Here is an 18,843-nt window from a genome sequence, read left to right as displayed (position 1 = left end):
TATATGGTGGAAGACCCAGGAGGATACCACTGCTGACACAAAGGCATAAAAAAGCAAGACTAGAGTATGCCAAAATGTATGTGACAAAACTACAATCCTTCTGGGAGAACGTACTGTGGACAGATGAGACAAAAGTAGAGCTTTATGGTAAAGGATATCATGGCACTGTTTATAGAAAAGTAAATGAGGAATTTAAAGAAACAAACACAGTCCCTACAGTCAAACATGGTGGAGGTTCAAAGATGTTTTGGGGTCGCTTTGCTGCTTCTGGCACTGGATGCCTTGCCTGGGTGAACAGTATCAGAAAATCTGATGATTACCAAAGAATTTTGGGGCGCAACGTAGTAGCCAGTGTTAGAAAGCTGCGTCTCCACCAGAGGTCGTGGGTCTTCCAGCAAGACAATGACCCGAAACACACTTCAAAAAGCACTTTGTTTGCAAAGAGCTGGAGAGTTCTGAAACGGCCAGCAATGGGTCCAGATCCGAATCTCATAGAACACCTGTGGAGAGATCTCAAAACAGCAGTTGGGAGAGGGCATCCTTCAAATCTGAAGGCCCTGGAGCAGTTTGCAAAAGAAGAGTGATACAATATTCCTGTAGAGAGGTGTAAGAAACTCATTCATGGTTACAGGAAGCAATTGATTGCAGTTATTTTTTTCCAAAGAGGGTGCTATCAAATATTAAGTTAAGGGTGCCAATAATTTTGACCAGTGCATTTTTGGGTTTCTGTGTGGAATTGTATCAGATTCGACTTTTCTTCTGGTTTTTTTTTGTTCCAACGCAAAACAAGAAATGAACATGTGAGTACCAAAACATGTGCAACTGCAACAATTTTCTGAGAGAAGGATTGCATTATCTGACAGAATTGCAAAGGTGCCAATATTTTTGGCCATGGCACACACAGAGACACACACATCTCCATGATCTTCTTTGTTCACTGGTCTCCAAAAGGATTTGTGTGGCAAGAGGCGGCTCTCAAAACTTCTCCTCTGTAGATCCTCATGCAGATCATTCTTTTTCCCTCTGCCCCTGTCAGTAGTAGGGAAGTGTGAATTGCATGAAACAAATACATAAATAAAAATAAAATAGAAATAGTTGTGCACAAGCACAGGAGCGGAATGAAAAATCAGGCTTTGGTAATCCTTTAATTACATCACTCAAAAAGCTGACAAAAACCCAGAGCTATTGAGTTCTTCAGAATTCTTGATCAGATTTGGGCAGCAGAGAACTTGGGCCTGGTGGAAAAACAGAGTCCAAAAATCATGCTGGGCAAATGTCCAAGTCCCAACCTGAAGGCTGAAGCCCAAAGAATCAGCTTGAGGAGTGATGGCAGTAGGTTCAATTGATGGGAGTACAAAATAAATTGGTTTTTCTCTGTCTTTATAGACTAAGAATTGTCAGTCACTTAGGCAATAAGCTGTCATGTTGCCATCAACGGACATGACTCCCATAGTTGACCAGAGATGAAACACTGGGAAACATGACAATCTCTCCCCACTCCACATGCAATGCAAGAGATAAAATCTGAATGCAAAAGACAAATGAAATGGATTGTACAAGATCAGCAGAATAAAAAAAATATACGTCAGTCATTTTGTGAGCAGTTTAGACATTAAACATATGCCTAAAATTGATTTGTCATCTCTACATGGATATAAGTCCCCTTCACTTCAACAGAATGCATTTCTAAATATGAGTGCTTAGGAAAACAGCTTTGATACCTCTTCTTTTGCTGTATATTATTTTTAGACCCAATGTCACCTTCTGGTACATGTCCTCCTAGTTCTTTGTTTCATTACCTCTGACTCCCCATCCCACATATGCTGTTTCTGGCAATCAGTATTCAGTTTCATAGAAACATAAGATGCAAATGGCTCTTAAAATCGAAATGTGTCAATACTTGGCCTTCAGTTAGGTACTCTTCCTTCAGGGTTTTTTTTTTTTAAATTATCAATAGAAAGACAAGGCCATGTCAGCACTTCAGTTAATTACTGCTATAGTCAATAAACGTACACTGGTTGGAATTCATTTCAATGGAGCATCTATCTTGTCAGCATTCCTTTACTGGAATTGCATCCCAAATCTCAGACATTGTCAGATGAGTCTATGGAAAGAGTTCTCCATTGCTAGCAAAGACGTTGGGAACTTTGCAACAGGAGTGCTTGAAAAACACAACACATTGTAGATGCAGCTGCCTCATGCAGGAACATCAATGAATTCAGAATAAGGACATCAGACTTCATGAGGCTCCAACAGCCTAAACATATTTTGAGGGTAAGAAAAGTTTTCCCTAGCTTTTTTTGGATTTCTGGTGCAATTCCAAGTGGTTGCTTCAACCAAGATGTTACCAGTCTTCTCTTGTATGACCATTCAAATATATGTATATATACACTGATCTGTTGCTGTATTATTTTAGATACTACTAATTTGTGATCTTAACCAGTTACACAGAGATTGTTAGCTACTCCAAGCTCCTAGAAGAAAGGATGCAGCATAAATTGAATACATTATCATAGTGGCGACCTCATCTGAGGAACTGGGCCTTCTCTAGAGTAGCACTATTTATAGACCACCGGTCCAAGTACGTAGGTTGGGTGTCAGGCTCTACTTTTTAGGCGGCAAGTTAAAACACTTCCCCAAGCATTTGATGATAATTCTGACTTCTTGCTGCTACATTTCTAAAAAATAAAATATATACTTGGTTTCTAGTTGTTTGGACTTTATTTTTTAATAGTTTATTGGTTATAAACTGCTTTGAAAATCTATATTTGGGGCAGAATAAAAATGTTTTAACAGATAGAAGTTGTAAGCCCAAACATGTCTGGAGGGCCAAAGTTTCCCCACTTCTAATTTAATCAGATGTTCAACAGGACTAAAGGAGGGTTAGGATAGACATATTTCTGGTTCTCAACCCTCTGGTAGGACTAAGCTGGTGTTTCTTCTCTCCTCTGCAGTCAAAAACACAGTTGGGGAAGCAGATAGCTCCTTCTGAGGTATTTCCCTTGATGGGAAGTGGCAGGCTCTACTATCTACTGGAGGTCACCCAACCTTCTTTAAAAATTGGCTACTTTTGAGTTTTCAAGGACTTTTCAGATTATTTACTGAGTATATATTGATTCTTAATTCTTATGAGCTTCTTTGGAGCCTCAAATTTCATCCAGGAAGACAGGTTAAACGGAAATCACCTTTCTTAACATGAAAAATACTTTATTGAGCACAAATTCTAACAGGGAAGGTCACAGTCCAGAGGGAGGATCTACTCAGATAAGAGTGTAGAACTGAGAGAACGTTGAGCCCGTCGTCTCATTTCCCTTTGTCTCAAAAACGGAGAGTCATGCTTCCTCAGTCCCGGTGTGCAACACAATAGGTCATCCAGAGTCTGAGGCGTTATTTGTCCCAATTCTTGCAGTTTGGTAAAGACACTTTCAAACTTGTCCCAAACGTCTGGGCAATTGTCCAGCTTCTCTCTGACTACCTGTAGCTATGAAAGAGTTGGAGTAAACAGATCACCACATAGAGACTGAATCACCACTTTTCAGGCCTCACAGAACCATTAATTGGAACATTAATTTGTGGGAACTGGGGCTCCATCAACAATTTAGTCAGCAACCTCTGGCCAATTAGTACATTAATTCTTGTGGCATTTTAATGGCCGGCATGTTTTTTTTTTTGGAATAAGTTTTTATGGACTTGGGCTTACTTCATCATATTAATCAGGTGAAGTGGGCCGCAATCCAGAGAAGCTTAGGCCACACAAAAAACAACAGTTGTTATGGTGTCCCAATGTTTTTGCTGCAACAGGGTACCATGGCTATCCATGTCAATTTGTGGCAACAAAAATCCCTTCCTGGTTTATATTTGGCAGTAGCCATCTCCTTAGTAATCATGGGATGTTCAGATGTTTTGAACTGCAAATCTCCATTCTGGGAATTCCAGCTGACATGCCCACAGATCTAAATGTGGCTCACCTGAAGAAAAGTGAAGCTGGGAAGGTTTCAAAACTTAACATAGGCCTTACCCCACACTGGCTTCTTCGGCAAGAAAGAAGCTGCCTACTGCCATAGGACATATACCCAACAACAAGTATAATGCAATTTATACAAAACTTCTATCCCATCGATTCCTTACAACTCAAGGCCAGGTTGGGGAATGCATGTCCTTCCAGATGCTACTCGAGAACAATGCCCATCAGCCTTAGACAAGATAACCAAGGTGAAGAATGCTGGAATGGGAATTGCAGTCCAACAGTATTGGGGTGGGGGGGGGAGGAACTGACCACACCAAAGGAGTCTTGGGTCCATTTATTGGCAGAAAGGCAGGATGTAAACTGCATGAATAACTACACCAGCTTTTCAAAAAAGAAGTTTAGAAAAGATAAGTTTTGCATAATCCTGGACCCGTGCAGTAAGGCAAACTGTTTCGACAAAGGAGAATGGGCCAGACTCCTATTTTGCATATAAAGGCACCATTCTGCCATAAGGTAAAACACACTTTTTGTATTCGGTTATTTACTTACCACTTCCATAGAGAATTTAACTTTTCTCACAAAATGTGGAGTATTGCAATCTAGAGTATTTTCCAATGTTTCGATGAGTTTGTATGTGTCTCCAGATGCAGCCTGAAGAAGAATCTTTAAAACAATACATACAAACAATGAATAAACTTGCATATGTTTTATATAAAAAAGAGAAAACCTTACAAAGATGAGAGGTCACCAATTGGCTGGAATCCTATTGTACAGTTCCAACTTTACCCCATGCCACCCAATTCTAATATGCCTTGCTAGAATAAGCACACTTGAATCAATGGGACTTATGAAGTTGACTTGATTATACTCCATTGATTCAATGGGCCTACTCTAGTGTGATTTACTACCAACAGGATTTTGGGCCATGGTTCCACTAGAAACATTAGAGTAAAATTTACTGCAGTTTTGTGTTGCTGTTAATATTGTGGTGACCTATGATTTTAAACAATAAAGCTTGTTGGAGTAACATTTACTGTGGAGAGTCTTTCTGCTTAAATTATTCAGTAAGAATATACAACTAAATCTTAAACATACTTTGAGAATCCACACTGCATGATGATAGTTATTCTTAAGTACATAAAGGTAAAGGTAAAGGTTCCCCTTGACAATTTTTGTCCAGTCATGTCCGACTCTAGGGGGCGGCGCTCATCCCGCTCTTCAAGCCATAGAGCCAGCGTTTTTGCCCGAAGACAATCTTTCCGTAGTCACATGGCCAGTGTGATTTAGACACGGAACGCTGTTTACCTTCCCACCGAGGTGGTCCCTATTTATCTACTCGCATTTGCATGCTTTCGAGCCGCTAGGTTGGCGGGAGCTGGGACAGGCGACGGGTGCTCATTCCGTCGCGTGGATTCGAACTTACGACTGCTGGTCTTCTGACCCTGCAGCACAGGCTTCTGCAGTTTAGCCCACAGCTCCACCACGTCCCTTCTTAAGTACATGTGCAGCATGAAATCATGGCCTTTGATACCAACATTTATTTACAAAGGTGAAAGGGTTTGAAATGTGGATTTATTGTAGAGTGCTATGAGTTTCCTGGATTGAGAGGGTGCCCATAAAGAAAACTAAAACAAACTTTAATTCCATTATGAATTATATTTATTAAAGTCTATGTCATTATGATGGGGGGGGCGCACAGGGGTCACTGCAGGTTAAACCACTGAGCCACTGGTTTGGAGATCAAAAGGTTGGCAGTTCGAATCTGCACAACAGGGTGAGCTCCTGTTGCCTGTCCCACCTCCTACCAACCTAGCCATTGGAAGGCATGCAAAGGTGAGTAGATGAATAGGTACCACCTTGGTGGGAAGGTAACGGTGTTCCGTGCCTAGTCAAGCTGGCCACATGACCATGGAATGTGTCTATGGACAAACAGCTTACAAACAGAGATGAGCACCAGCCCCTAGATTCGGACACAATTGGAATTAATTGTCAGGGAGAACCTTTACTTTACGACAGACCTGGAAGGTATATCACACATATGGCAGTGGTAGTAGATCAGTGAAGAAGGCTGTAAGCTTTGTTCTTAAATAGTGATAATAATTTTTTAAAAATTGCCTTGCTGATGGCAGCAGGTTGAGCCCTGTCTTCTTTTTGTCATTAGCACACAGCTGGTCCTGTTTTTATGGTGAAGTTTTGCACAGAATTTTGCTGGCCTATCACTACCATGACTTTGTTCTAGTTTTTTTTTTCAGGGCTCTGTGTCAGATGCCACTTGTTCTCCAATTACTGTTCCTTTCTGATTCCACTTCTCGGTAATTTACTGCACTACCATATTCCTTGGACTACTCTGCATCTGGGCTCTTTGCCTCTATCCCATTTACTTGCACCAATGGATGTTCCCTCGCTGAATTGTTCAGTCAAAATGACCTCTCCTGGACCTACGGGATTATGCAAGCATTTTTCACCTCCAATTTGATCTTTCACATTTCTGTCAAAAGACAGATGAAATTAGCATTCTATAGCTTGTAGTTCTATTGCCATGTAATGTTGTGTTAACAGAGAAAGTTTTGAGAACATTCTAAGATGCAATTTCATTGATTTCCATCAGTTCCAGAGGCTTTGCCAGCACATTCCAACACTTGCAACACTTACAAGTGATAAAAGTAATAAAGGAGTAGCTTTTTACGCCCTAGCGGTGCAGCTTCTTTGAACAGCAATCCTAAAATCATTGGACAGATTAAACACACAATGATATAGTTTTTTCCCCCCACATTAGTGTGGCACAGAGCATGACAGTTCCTGAAATAATTCGGGGCATTGGGATAATGTATAAAATCTGGTATACTTGCATTCAAATTGTGACACAATTGACTACTTCTGTCTATGATCTGGGAATAGTACAAGCGAGCTTTTGCAACATCATCCTGAAGGAAGAGACAGACAAATAATCAGGTCATGTCAATGAACAAAGCATTGCTTCAAATTTTCTTTAAGATGAGTCAACTCAGCTATGAACTTTGAAAGCTCCTTTATCAATCAAACCATGAATACATGCAGCTCCATGTTGTCACCTCTGACTGGTAGCACATCTTTAGTGTTTCACACTGAATTCTTTAGGCATGCACTATCCAGAATCTGTGACTGCAGTCTCAGAATGCTGCACAAATTTCCCCAGCCACACTTATGGAGGCTTTAGCCACCCCACCCCTCCGAGTCCTTTCAGCCATCACTTTTCAGCCATTTCTAATCTTCTTCAGCTAAGAAATAATGGTCCTTCCTGGTCATGATGAAGGAGGAGGAAGTGGCTGGGCAGGGTCCAATTCTATGGGAACTGGGATCTGGTCGTCTCCCTGCTTATTATGTTCCGTATAGGGTTCCTGCCAGGAAATTACCAGACCCATAATGCCTTGCTCCCACTCTTCCCGTCATCAGCATGTAGCTGCTCCTATCTACACAGGGAGGCTTCCCATAGTTATTCCCAAGCCCCTCTGTTAGTAATGACGGTTTCCTCTTAATTATTTTTTTTATAAAATAGCATCACAAGAAACCCCTATCCAACCCAAGAAAATGCTGTGCGGGAAAAGCAAATTATCACAAATACTTCTCTAACATCAATGTTTTAAAGATGTTTCCTCCAAATGGGAAGAATAGGGCCCAACTACACCAACACCTAGACCATGTGATATTGAGGACGCTCAGCACCTGAGAACAAAGATAATACAGCAAACATTCTAGCACCTGTTTTAAAAAGAGGGCCACTACGAAGTAGTAACCCCTTCTTGGCACAGAAAATCCTTTGAGGGCTGTGCCTTCAAGCAGCGTAGCACAGATCCTGCAAGATTCTGCACTGTTCTGTGGAGAAAAAAAATTTTTTAGCACAAGGGTGATGGCAGTTTAGACTATCTTTTTTTTAGATGCTGGGCACAGGGATTTTGGGGGGACAGCTTTAGCAAAAACCCATGCCACACTACCTAAGAATAACGAAAAACCTGAGAAACAGGACAATTGTACATCTCTTTTACCCTACACAACAGCTAGGGCATTTCCAAAACTATCACAAAAACCATCATTTGACATATATACAGTACAGCCAGCTGATCACATAAAAGGAAAAACTCTGTAAGTCTCTTGCCTGGTAGTATGTGAAGCATGGATGGTATCCATAAATGGTTAACATACATACTGCCCAGACGGCCAACATTTAGCACAGACTCAAACTTGATCAATTGCAAGAAGAACCTGGAAAATAGTACATCTTAAGACCCAGGTGTCAAAATGTGGGATAAACCTGCCCGGTATTCCATCACAGGGTAAACCCAATGACGCAGGCGAGGTGGAATGTTGTCACAGGTGTCTCATTGCTTCTTTCAACTTGGATATGAGGAAGAAGCTGCAGCAAAGGTCATGTGCAAGTTTCATTTACCACCAGGCATTATTTATCAGAAACACTCTTCCATAATGTAAACTGTAGATCAGTGGTTCTTAACCATGGATTACTCGGGTGTTTTTTGACTGCAACTCTTGATTTTCTTCCCTTCTCTTCCTATTATGACTTGTGCCTTTTTTTCTCCATCTTGTAGAATTTCTTTAATCATGTAAAATTTCTTTTTTAAAATATATATATGAAATATATATATTTTAAATATATATATTTGTTCATGTATTTGTGTTGTAAGCCGCCTAGAGTGGTCGCAATGACCAGACAGGCGGGGTATAAATGGAATAAACAAACAAACTCCCAGAAGCCTTCACCACCAGCTGTGCTGGCTGGGGTTTCTGGGAGTTCAAAAACACCTGAGTAACCCAAGGTTAAGAACCACTGCTGTAGATAGCTTGTTATACATAAAACGCTCAAGAGAACAGGTTATAGTGGTCAAGGAAACCAACACTGGACAGGCATTTTGCTGGGGGCTCTATGAACACATACATAAAATCAACTTGTACATAACACTTGTACAATAAATTTTGTGCAAGCACTTAAGGTCATGAAGTAATGAAGAGTATCCTGACACATCTTAACCGTGTGCTGCCTTTCTTCCAATAAGTCCTGATTTTATAAGTTTTACTTTAAAACTTCCTAGTCCAATCAAAGACTATGACTCCATCATTCTGTTTATGTGCCTGTCAAGCAGTATCAATTTACTCTAGAGAGGTGTTATTTGCTGTTGCTTTGCATACTGGCAATTTTTACTACTTGCATTTTTGATAGGTCTCAGCCACCCCAGAGATTCTGTGTGCTTAAGGTATAGGACTCAAAGGTACACAACAAAACAAAGAGATGAACCTGAAACCCAGAAGTCATCAAGACTATTGGAAAGTAAGAACATTGAGAGGAACATGCTTTTATGTCTTGTGGCTCAAGCCTATTCTCATTCACAAAAAAATTCTAGACATATAATTTAAAAAAAAACATATTATTACCAGTTTGTAGCATATGGCACATGCAAGCAAATAGGTTTCTCTGTTGAATTTTATATTTTGTCGCTTCATTTCGGAGAGTACTTCCAGAGCACCTGCCAAACAGATTATCAATTAGTGCTACTTGTTTATTTGCGATAATCACGTACTCCAAACTGTTAATTAATCACATATACTGAGTTCTAAAAAACAGATATAATCTGTAAGATACAGCAAACGAGATGGATTATCACCTGGTGCTTTTCCAATAAGTCACGTTTCAATCCCACTGCTGCAAACATGCCAATTAAACAGAAGTTTTATCTGTGTGGCTGGGATAACAGAAACTTGTTGAAAAACATTTCCATTGGAAAACAAATACTGTAGTAAGTTTTCAGCCTTTAGTTTTGAGAAAAGTTTGATAACAAAATGGTATGTTGTGGTTTAAACACTGTCATCCGAATGCAATGACTGTGGATATATCAGGAAGAGTAGTTTGCATCCAGTGAAGGGCCATGTAGATTATCAGGTTCCAGCAGAGTAAGATTGCAACCCTTCAGATACTTAGCTGACAACCTGAAATCAAGTTGCAACTAGAGTAGGCCCATCAAATTAGTAGATCAGAGGCACTGACTCACCAAATCCCCACTGATCCAATGGGCCTACTTTAGCTGTGACTTACTCCTAGATTTCAGCCAATATATTTTATCCCAGGTAGACAGGTATAGGATTGCATTATACATTCAGTGCAACCTAATTACCCTGCCGCCCACTCTCAGTACTGTGCTGATCGGAGATACATCTTGTATTTGAAACCCCCAGAGAGATTTAATAATGATTAAGCTCCTGGAAGAAAACAGCTGCACAATTGAGACCAAACACAGAAAAGTGCAGGTGAACATTTTTCAGAAATAAATCTGTGAAAGGCCTGATCATGGGCTGTATAATTGCATTCCTCCAAAAACAATAGGTGCTTAAGGAGCATACCACGAAGAAAGGTGAATAAAAATCAATGATTTATAAAATCAAATTGATTTAAATTATGGTTTTAAATTTTTTAAAAAATACTGTAGTTTTTTTAATTTAAGAAAACTGCTTAATTTAATTTAAGAAAACTGCTTGATAGCTCAGTGGTTTAGGCACCTGGTTGTGGATCCAGAGGTTGGGAATTTGATTCTCCACTAGGCCTCCCTGATAGGGGCTGGACTTGATGATCCACAGGGTCCCTTCCAGCTCTGCAGTGCCAAGATTATTATTAATTATTATTATGTAAGCCGCCCAGAGACCTTCGGGTAGTGTGGGCGGCATATAAGTTAAATAAATAAATAAATAAATAAATAAATAAATTTAAATGGTCAAAAGAATCCAATTCTTAAATTTTAAACTGTGATTAAATTAAATTCACCCTGCAATAAAGTGTGCCCTTTCATTATATTTACAAATATGTTAGAGGTCTTTTAGTAGCCAAGATTAATCAAATAAGGTATTATTAACAAAAAAAAATCCAATAATTCTGAGTCAGCTACAGCTTCTTAATGTTACTGCATTTTTCTGTGTATAAGACACTACTTTTTCCTAAAATCATTACACTAAAAATTGAGGGGCATCTTATATATGGAAGTAAGCTGAGGAGAGAACAAAACTGTCCGTACCTTACCTCTGTAAACATGCTTCCTCCAATCAGCAGCCTTATTTATTTTATTTTTATTTATTTATTTAATGTATATGCCTCCCACACTACCCATAGGTCTCTGGGCAGCTTACAACAATTTAAATGCAGTAAAAAAAGATAAAACAATTAAAATAAAATTTAAATATAGTACTCTAAAATTGCCATCACGAGCCACATTTGATATCGTGCAGCGAAGATCCTCCACAGGGCAACCATTTTCCGCTCCCTGTCTTGCGAAATGAGGTCAGCGGGGGAGCCATTTTGAGAGCCGTCAATCAGCTGTTTTTAAATTGTCGTGAAGCAAAAAAAACCCATACAAACATCGTTTTGCGATCACTATAGCGATCGCAAAATACTCATCATCAAGCAATTTCATTGTCTAACAGGGTAATCATCAAGCGGGGCACCACTGTAGTTAACCACCAGCCTTGGGTCCAGGTTAGGCTTTTTTAGGAGTGGCCAAATTACGTTGTCTTTCAAGTTGGTAGGGACCAATCCCTCTCTCAAAGAGGTGTTCACAGTCTCCTGGACCCAGGTGAAAACCCCTGGCCGATCTTCCAATTAGCCAAGATGGGCAAGGGTTGAGTGGAGTGGTGGTAAAATGGACCTTATGGAATTGACATCCTGAACAAACCAACTGGAACACACCTGTAGGCTCAGATTCAACAGGGACTCGTAATGTCTTAGCATTCTGAGTCCAGAGGCTGAATACTCAAAGCTAAGTTAAGACTTCTAAATTTTTGGTTTAGAAAAGAGGTATGTGTCTTATAAACAGAGGCCTCTTATAAATGGAAAAATGTGGTACATCAATTATTTTAATGAAGAAAGGTTTGTTGCAAACGGTGTATTCCTTTTGTGGTAAATATTACTTACTTTCATAATGACCTTTCATAAATAGGATATCCATCAGAATATTGAATGAGGTGCTGTCTTGAAAGAAGCCACTGAGAGCCTGGAGAATACAAACAGAAACTGGTTTGGAACAACTATCTGATATTGCTGATGTATACATCACAATTACCGTTGTATTCTTAACAGCTAGAACAATTTTGTGGAAAAAAACCAAGGGTCAGAGATGTGTATTGCAAACCCTCAAAAGCCTGGTGCTACACTAAAGAAGAATTTGTCAAAAAAATGAATGAATAAATAAAATCATATTTGTTGCTCTGTTTGATCTTCAGAATTCGATTTCAGTTATTAGTAAGTGCTGCAGTACAAAGGAGAGCTGAGACAGTCCCACTGCCTCTCGGATGCTACCATAATATGGTGAGGGAGCTGAGCATGTTAGAGAAACTGAGAGCAATGCTGTCAGGAGGTTAGATTCCTCTATGAATCTGGACTCCTAGCAGGGCAGCCCAAAAGGAACAGACAAAGCTGAGACATCAGGCTAACAGGTATCCATACTCTTCAAGGATTAATGGTTACATCAACAGAATAAAACCGACAGTTTCAATGGGGCAGAAAAATTCAGAGGCAGCAGCAGTAGTACAAACCAGCACTGGCAGAACATTTTTCATAGACTACTGTAGTCATACTTGAGCAACAGCTTGGCTAGTACTGTGCAGAAGAAGTCAATGGTAAATCACTTCTCAATATTTATACAGTGAAAACCCTAAAATGTGATAATCCAAAATGAAACAAAAGACAATCAAGGAGTTACTGGGAAAGAGCACAAAATTATCAAAGCTGTTCCTACACTCTTCATAAACAAAAATTATGCGAGAGCTTAAAGTACTGGTGAGCTGAAGAACCAATAAGTGTGCAAAAGGAGAGGAAACCAGGCATGCAATAGAAGGAATTCATATCCCAAGGAGAAGATAAGATAAATCTAAAACCCACAGTTCTTGCCAGTTATGTTGACTCATTTACACACTTACGTTTCGTGTTCATGACTTGAATATGTGAGCAAATCCAAGACTGAAGTGTAAGCAAAGGGTTGCTGTCCTTGAAGAACTAACTCTCTCTAAAGAGTTTGACAACTGTGTTTTTCTAGGTGTTGAAATGTAATGCCCATTATTTCTATCACTGGCTATGCTGGCTTAAAGACTGGTGGAAGCTGCAGGGCATTATCTGGAGAGTCAAAATTCCCACAGGAACCAACCAGCATATCCCACATTGAGGTGTAATGGGAACTGCTTTCCAACGACATCTGGATGGAGAATTATTTTTCACCCCTGAACTAGAGATTTGAACCATGAGAAAAGCTTTTGCAGTCCAGATGTTGCTGGACTGCAAATCCCATCACTTCCTACCACTAAATAGGGTGGATGGGAGTTCTTGTCCAACATGTGGAGAGCTACAAGTTCACTGCCAGCGATTTAATGGAATATACAGTAAGATTTTTAAATGTCCTTAAATATTGGGAATATCCACATCAGTCAACTAATTATTCAGCCCTCTTAAAATGAATGACAGTTGTTTCCAATCAAACTCAAAGATCTTACACAATGTTCATTTATTGCAGCGGTTCCCAGTCTTGGATCCCCAGATGTTCTTGGACTATGTCCCAAAAATCCTGTCCAAAGTAGCCAGTGGTGAAGACTTCTAGAGGTTTCAGTCCAAGATTATCTGGGGACCCACTGGGAACTGCCGATTATTGTATAGGTGTTGTGTAAGAAAGAACTCCTAACAAATTGTACCCTTTCACTATTTTAAAGGAAGAGGGAAGTACCGTTTTGAGCATTACCTGGTCTTTGATGAGTTCCAAGCCAAGCTCTTCGAGGTCCAGTTCATAACATAGCCTCATAAAAACAGGACCAAATCTGAACTCCTGAAATAGCATATTTTTGTTCTCTTCATGGTACCTGAGTAGGAGACAGTGCATGATAAGGAAATAATAAAGGCCATATGAAGTCTTCCAGCAGCTAGAAGTACTATTTGCAGACAAGAGGAAACTTTTCCCCCCTCTTTGCTTATGACAACTGGAAAACCAATGGCACCTAATACATGAGAGTACCATTAAATGCAACATAACCAAACCAAGGAAAACAAACATAAGCCTATAAGTGTTTTCTGAATTTGGTGCCACTCCCAGACTCCCCTCCTCCTCTGACACTGACTCAGTTGGGACCAAGTTAGGAAAGCTGGCCTACATCTTTCAAAATCATTCCCCTTGTTTGTATTATACATCTAAGACTGTCCAATTTTTAGAAAATGGTCAAAAGATCTATTCATATTTCCTGTTCACTATTTTGGATTTGACAATTATTTCATGCAGATGGAATGTGCAGATCATAACATTCCTCTCATTTTCTCATATACATAATACTGTTCTTGTTGGTTAGAGTGTTTAAATCAGAGTAATTTCTTGGCTGAATCAATCGAATCAAATGTACTCCCTTAGCCTTACAAGAAAACTGATTTTGCCTCAAATAAACTACATGATGAGAATCTGGTATAAGTCAAATAGTGTAAATAACAGTAATGCTGCTATTTAAGAAGTTGGTGCTTGTATCTCTTGTGACATTACAAGTCACATAACTGGTGTATGACAAAAACTACAGACCTCAACTACTTCACTAGCAGCAACCTGCCAGTAATTTATGCTGCCATGTGCCGCTAATAAGCCATTGTTTGTAGGATATTTACCTGTAAAGAACCTTTTTGGCTATTTCCACATCACTTTTCGATTGACACAAATGTAGTAATGTTTTCAGTTCATCTTTAAGAATGATCCTATGATTTTTTAACTTTTCTTCCAGAGTTCTGAAAAATGTATCTGCAATAGAAACATTCATACATGTATGCATATTTATCTGATACATAGTGCATCAACTTAGATATTTCATTTGAATGATCTTAATGCATAAAGACAGGGCTTAGTTACTCTGAGAGGGATAAAGAATGTGTGGCCCTCCGAGATATCATGTGACTGTGATTCCCATCATAATTTAATGTTAGCAGATGTTTGACTGATGGGAACTGCAGCCAAACACCTACTAGATCACTATTTCCTACGCTTAGCATGCTGTCTGATATCCTCACCTAAAATCAAATCACCATGCAAGAAGTCTGCCCTTAAATGGTTAGGGGGCTAATCTGATGACACAAAAATAAATCCCAATTATCATTGATCGCAGTTAATTTGACTCAATCTTTGCAAATGATGATATTTGGGAATTAGATTGTCTATAGCTCTTGTTTCCTCACCCAGCCACAGGAGGCTGAAGGGGTGAAGATCCTTAGCAAGTATTGGCTTCAAGGCTAAATATTAAACTTTTGTTTCCATCAAAGAGGCAGGAAACGAGGGCTTAACTCCCCTCCCATTTACATCTTGGAATGAAGTTACAACTGTAAAATGCATCCCCAGAACTCATCAGCACTGTGGTATTGTCCCTCCTTGTTCTAAGGTTGCTCTGGGTGAGTCTGCTATTTTTTTTGTTGCAGACTTGAAAAGATCACCCCAGTACTGGCAACCACATATGGGGAAGGTGTTTGTTCCTTGATAAGTTGTAGGGAACTGGCACATCCAATAAAAACCAATGGATACAAGGAGAAACAATCTCAGGTTGTCTGGGATAGATAACAATATGTAGTGTCTTTATTACGTGGTGAAAAGCTTTAAAAACTTTAACATGTCTCGGCAGGGACTTCATCAGAAGCTTAAAAGTAAACAAATTTACAAAGTTATAAATATATACATATTAGGTATATTCTTATAAACCATTATATGGCTCAAAACCTTACTAACTCATTAGAAAACTTATAAAAACCAAGCAAATAGGACAATAAATGTGGTCTTCAGTCACACACACACATACATATATATGTGGCTGAGGACCAATATTTTAAACAATTATAAAAAGTGTTAAAGCCTTATAAATGACCTCAATAAGCAAAAGAGTCAACATATACCACAATATTTATATTTCTCTGGTTTGAATCAGCTCCTAAGTTGGAATGTTGAAGCCAAGCAGGGAGGCATTTTATTCTCAGCTGAGCCAACTTCGTATTTACAGCACGGGAAGGAAATTAATCTCTTCTTTTAACCCTCGTGGTACTAGTGTTCAGTCTTAAAATCCAATCAATCTTTTTTCTCAATAGAAACCTGTCTTGGCTAACAGTAACTCTTTCAATAGTCCAAAATGCAAGATTTTTTAATGTATGGTCTTTTTCTATAAAGTGACCAACAAGAGGGTTGCCTAATCATTTTTTTTTAATATTTCTCAAATTTCTCCTATTCTTTCTCATAGTCTTCCCTATATAGAGTTTTTCACACAAGCATCTTATGGCATAAACCACTCCTTTGGTGTTGCAATTCATGAAGCTATTGAGAATGTATATCTTATTACTCATTGGATCATTAAACTCCATCATACGCCTAGTGTGACTACAATAAACACATTTCCCACACGGAGAGTGTCCTTTTGGAGGGGAATATTCTGATAAGAAGCTAGGAGCTGTGGATGGTGTGTTCTCTTTAAACTCACTTCTCACTAGCATATCTTTGATGTTCCTAGTCCTTTTGAAGGATACAGTATCTGTATCTGCTCGTCAAAAACTTCCAAACATCTGCCAATGTCTTCTAATACATGTTTTCATTTGATTTGTAACATGATCGTGTGTGAGAACACAATTTATATGATCAGTGGACTCTCTTACCATAAAAATGGAATAGAAGTTATGGAGAGGTTGATCATGATCAGCAAAAAAATGCCCCAAGGAAAACATGGTCTCAAATTGCATGGATCTGCACACATCCACCGGGGCCCACACAAGCCAATCAAGTACTGGAGCAAATCAGAACCAGGGCTGATGCAAAAACAAACAGCTGGAAATCAATGTTTACCACTCTGCCTTAACTCTGTGGACACTGGTTTCAACTTTACATTGTGTAGACACTGGGATGCACTGGTGGTATCACGGGTGCAAGAAAATTTGAGGAAATGCTCTGTGTGGATGGACTTGCAGCGCATCTTATAAACCACTGACTACAGTTATTCTTCACAACGACTGAACAACTGGTGGCATCTATATCTGAGGAGCATACCTTTTTCACCATACCTTTTCTGTGCAACTTGTAACTTGCTCTGTTGAAATGTTTGTAACTGAAGAATATTCTCTGGTAACAAATAACGCTTTGCTGAAAATGAAAGACAAAAAGAAAGCTACACAGAATAACTCCAGCTATTTAAAGCTTTGGTACCAACAGATACTCATTTTTTTCCTCTGTAAGAGAATTTTAATACACACACACACAGAGGAAAACTAAGAAACATCCATACTTCTACTTATTAACAAGGCGTCAGTGTGGTGCAGGGTATACACAGCCCTGAGTAGGCTTCTGTCTAGAAGAGTGGGATATAAATCCAATAATAATAATAAAAAATTATAAATAGGATGCAGGTGACCTGGGTTCGAATCCCCACTTGGCTACAGAAACTCATGGATGAGAGAATTGAATATCTTACATACTCCTTAAACATGAAGATCCCTAAGTAGCTGTATTGATCCACAGACATTTGCATCTGTAACAGATTCCCCTCCTAAGAAGTGCTGTTAGCATATATCCAATATTTAAAGTCAGTTGAGAGTTAAGGGATAGTGAAGGGGCAAACAGGCAGTGTAGTAGTTAGCTCAAGATCTCCTAGGTCTTTCTTTTTCTAGTACAACCACATTCCAGTTCACAACCACTGGGAACAAACTGCCTTTAAGGGCCCATTCAAGACTATGCCAGTGCGCACTTTCACATTACCAACCCAATGACTACACCATACACTCACTGTCTGTGAAAATGTGACCCCTCTGTGCAGAACAGACAGCCGCCTGTTTGCCCGATAAAGAAGGGCAGCCTTACTATTGCAGATGCCCAGGCCATCAGGTGTCAAATATCACGGAACAGCAGAGGATTGTTAGGTGTTCAGTTTTGCACTGTTTCTTAAACGGAAATGAAGCAATGTCTCTGGGATTTGTCTCACCATGTGCCAAAGCAACCTGGCAGGCTTTCTGTCTTAAGCATGGAGGATGGGCACGTGGGGCAACAAACACCGCTGTTCTGCCTCAAACAGCAAAATTACTTAGGCTATCCTAGACTGACCTATTTGCAGATATCCATGTCTCCATCCTTTCTTTTAAATCTGACAAATAGCTCTGCCACACTCAAAAGTCTACTGATAGTATTCCTTACAAAATAAGGAACCAGCAGGTGCAAGACACCCAGACAGCTATACAACTACCCATCTGATAGTCTAGCCTAGCAGCACATACAGTATTCTGAACAGGATACGGCCCTTTCCTAGTTCATAGCCTATGAATCGCAGAGGGGATCCTAGGACAGCAGCTTAAGCGCTACAAGGAGCCTGCAATGTACGATGGGGATGTGCAGCTCTCCGTTCAAATGTCGGCTACAAGGAGACAGAAGTGCTTCCAAACCTTGGGTCCCAGATGTTCTTGGACTACAACTCCCAGAAGTCTTCACCACTAGCTGCACTGGCCAGGATCTCGGGGAGTTGTAGTCCAATAACATCCTCCCCCCCCCCCAAACCCAAGGTTAAGAAACAGTGCCTTTCGCAATCAAAGTCTCCTAGCTCCCTTTTTGCTCCAGCCACCCCTACCCCTACCCCTACCCCCACCCCCTTTGCGTACCTCCTTGCCGGCAATTCCAACAACCCGAGTAAACTACGCCCAGCTTAAAATATTTGGTTGCTTCTCGCAACATTCGATCGGAACGTCGAAATAAAGCGGCCGCCATGCCGCATCCGGAATATACCAACAGAGATCACAGAAAGAACAGAGCACGGTTGCAAAGCATTACCTAAGTACAGACGCTCCTCCTCTTCCTTGCTTTACGGGCAAGGCGAAGGCCGTC

General features: G+C 39.9%; 1 protein-coding gene across 1 annotated transcript; it reads right to left on the bottom strand.

Moving 5' to 3' along the window:
* Positions 1-3,186: 3,186 nt before the first annotated feature.
* PTCD2 (pentatricopeptide repeat domain 2) lies at positions 3,187-18,814 on the bottom strand. The gene is made up of 10 exons (XM_072992632.2): positions 18,621-18,814; positions 17,026-17,118; positions 14,625-14,754; positions 13,723-13,840; positions 11,910-11,988; positions 9,389-9,480; positions 7,706-7,819; positions 6,817-6,891; positions 4,517-4,630; positions 3,187-3,481 (listed from the first exon to the last, which is right to left on the bottom strand). The coding sequence occupies exons 1-10, from the start codon at positions 18,724-18,726 to the stop codon at positions 3,257-3,259; spliced, it is 1,146 nt and encodes a 381-aa protein (XP_072848733.2). The 5' UTR covers positions 18,727-18,814; the 3' UTR covers positions 3,187-3,256.
* Positions 18,815-18,843: the final 29 nt, after the last annotated feature.

Source organism: Pogona vitticeps, chromosome 2 (genome assembly GCF_051106095.1).
Source record: "Pogona vitticeps strain Pit_001003342236 chromosome 2, PviZW2.1, whole genome shotgun sequence".
NCBI classification, from domain to species: domain Eukaryota; kingdom Metazoa; phylum Chordata; class Lepidosauria; order Squamata; family Agamidae; genus Pogona; species Pogona vitticeps.
The sequence above is the reverse complement of the archived record's forward strand: the minus strand, read 5'-3'. Positions and strand labels throughout refer to the sequence as shown.

Coding starts and splice junctions, on each gene's coding strand:
- PTCD2 (XM_072992632.2), bottom strand. CDS start 18,726: ATGGCGGCCGCTTTATTTCGACGTTCCGATCGAATGTTGCGAGAAGCA. Junction 17,119..18,620: donor TTGGAATTGCCGGCAAGGAG/GTACGCAAAGGG, acceptor TTTCATTTTCAG/CAAAGCGTTATTTGTTACCA. Junction 13,841..14,624: donor GCCAAAAAGGTTCTTTACAG/GTAAATATCCTA, acceptor TCTCCTACTCAG/GTACCATGAAGAGAACAAAA.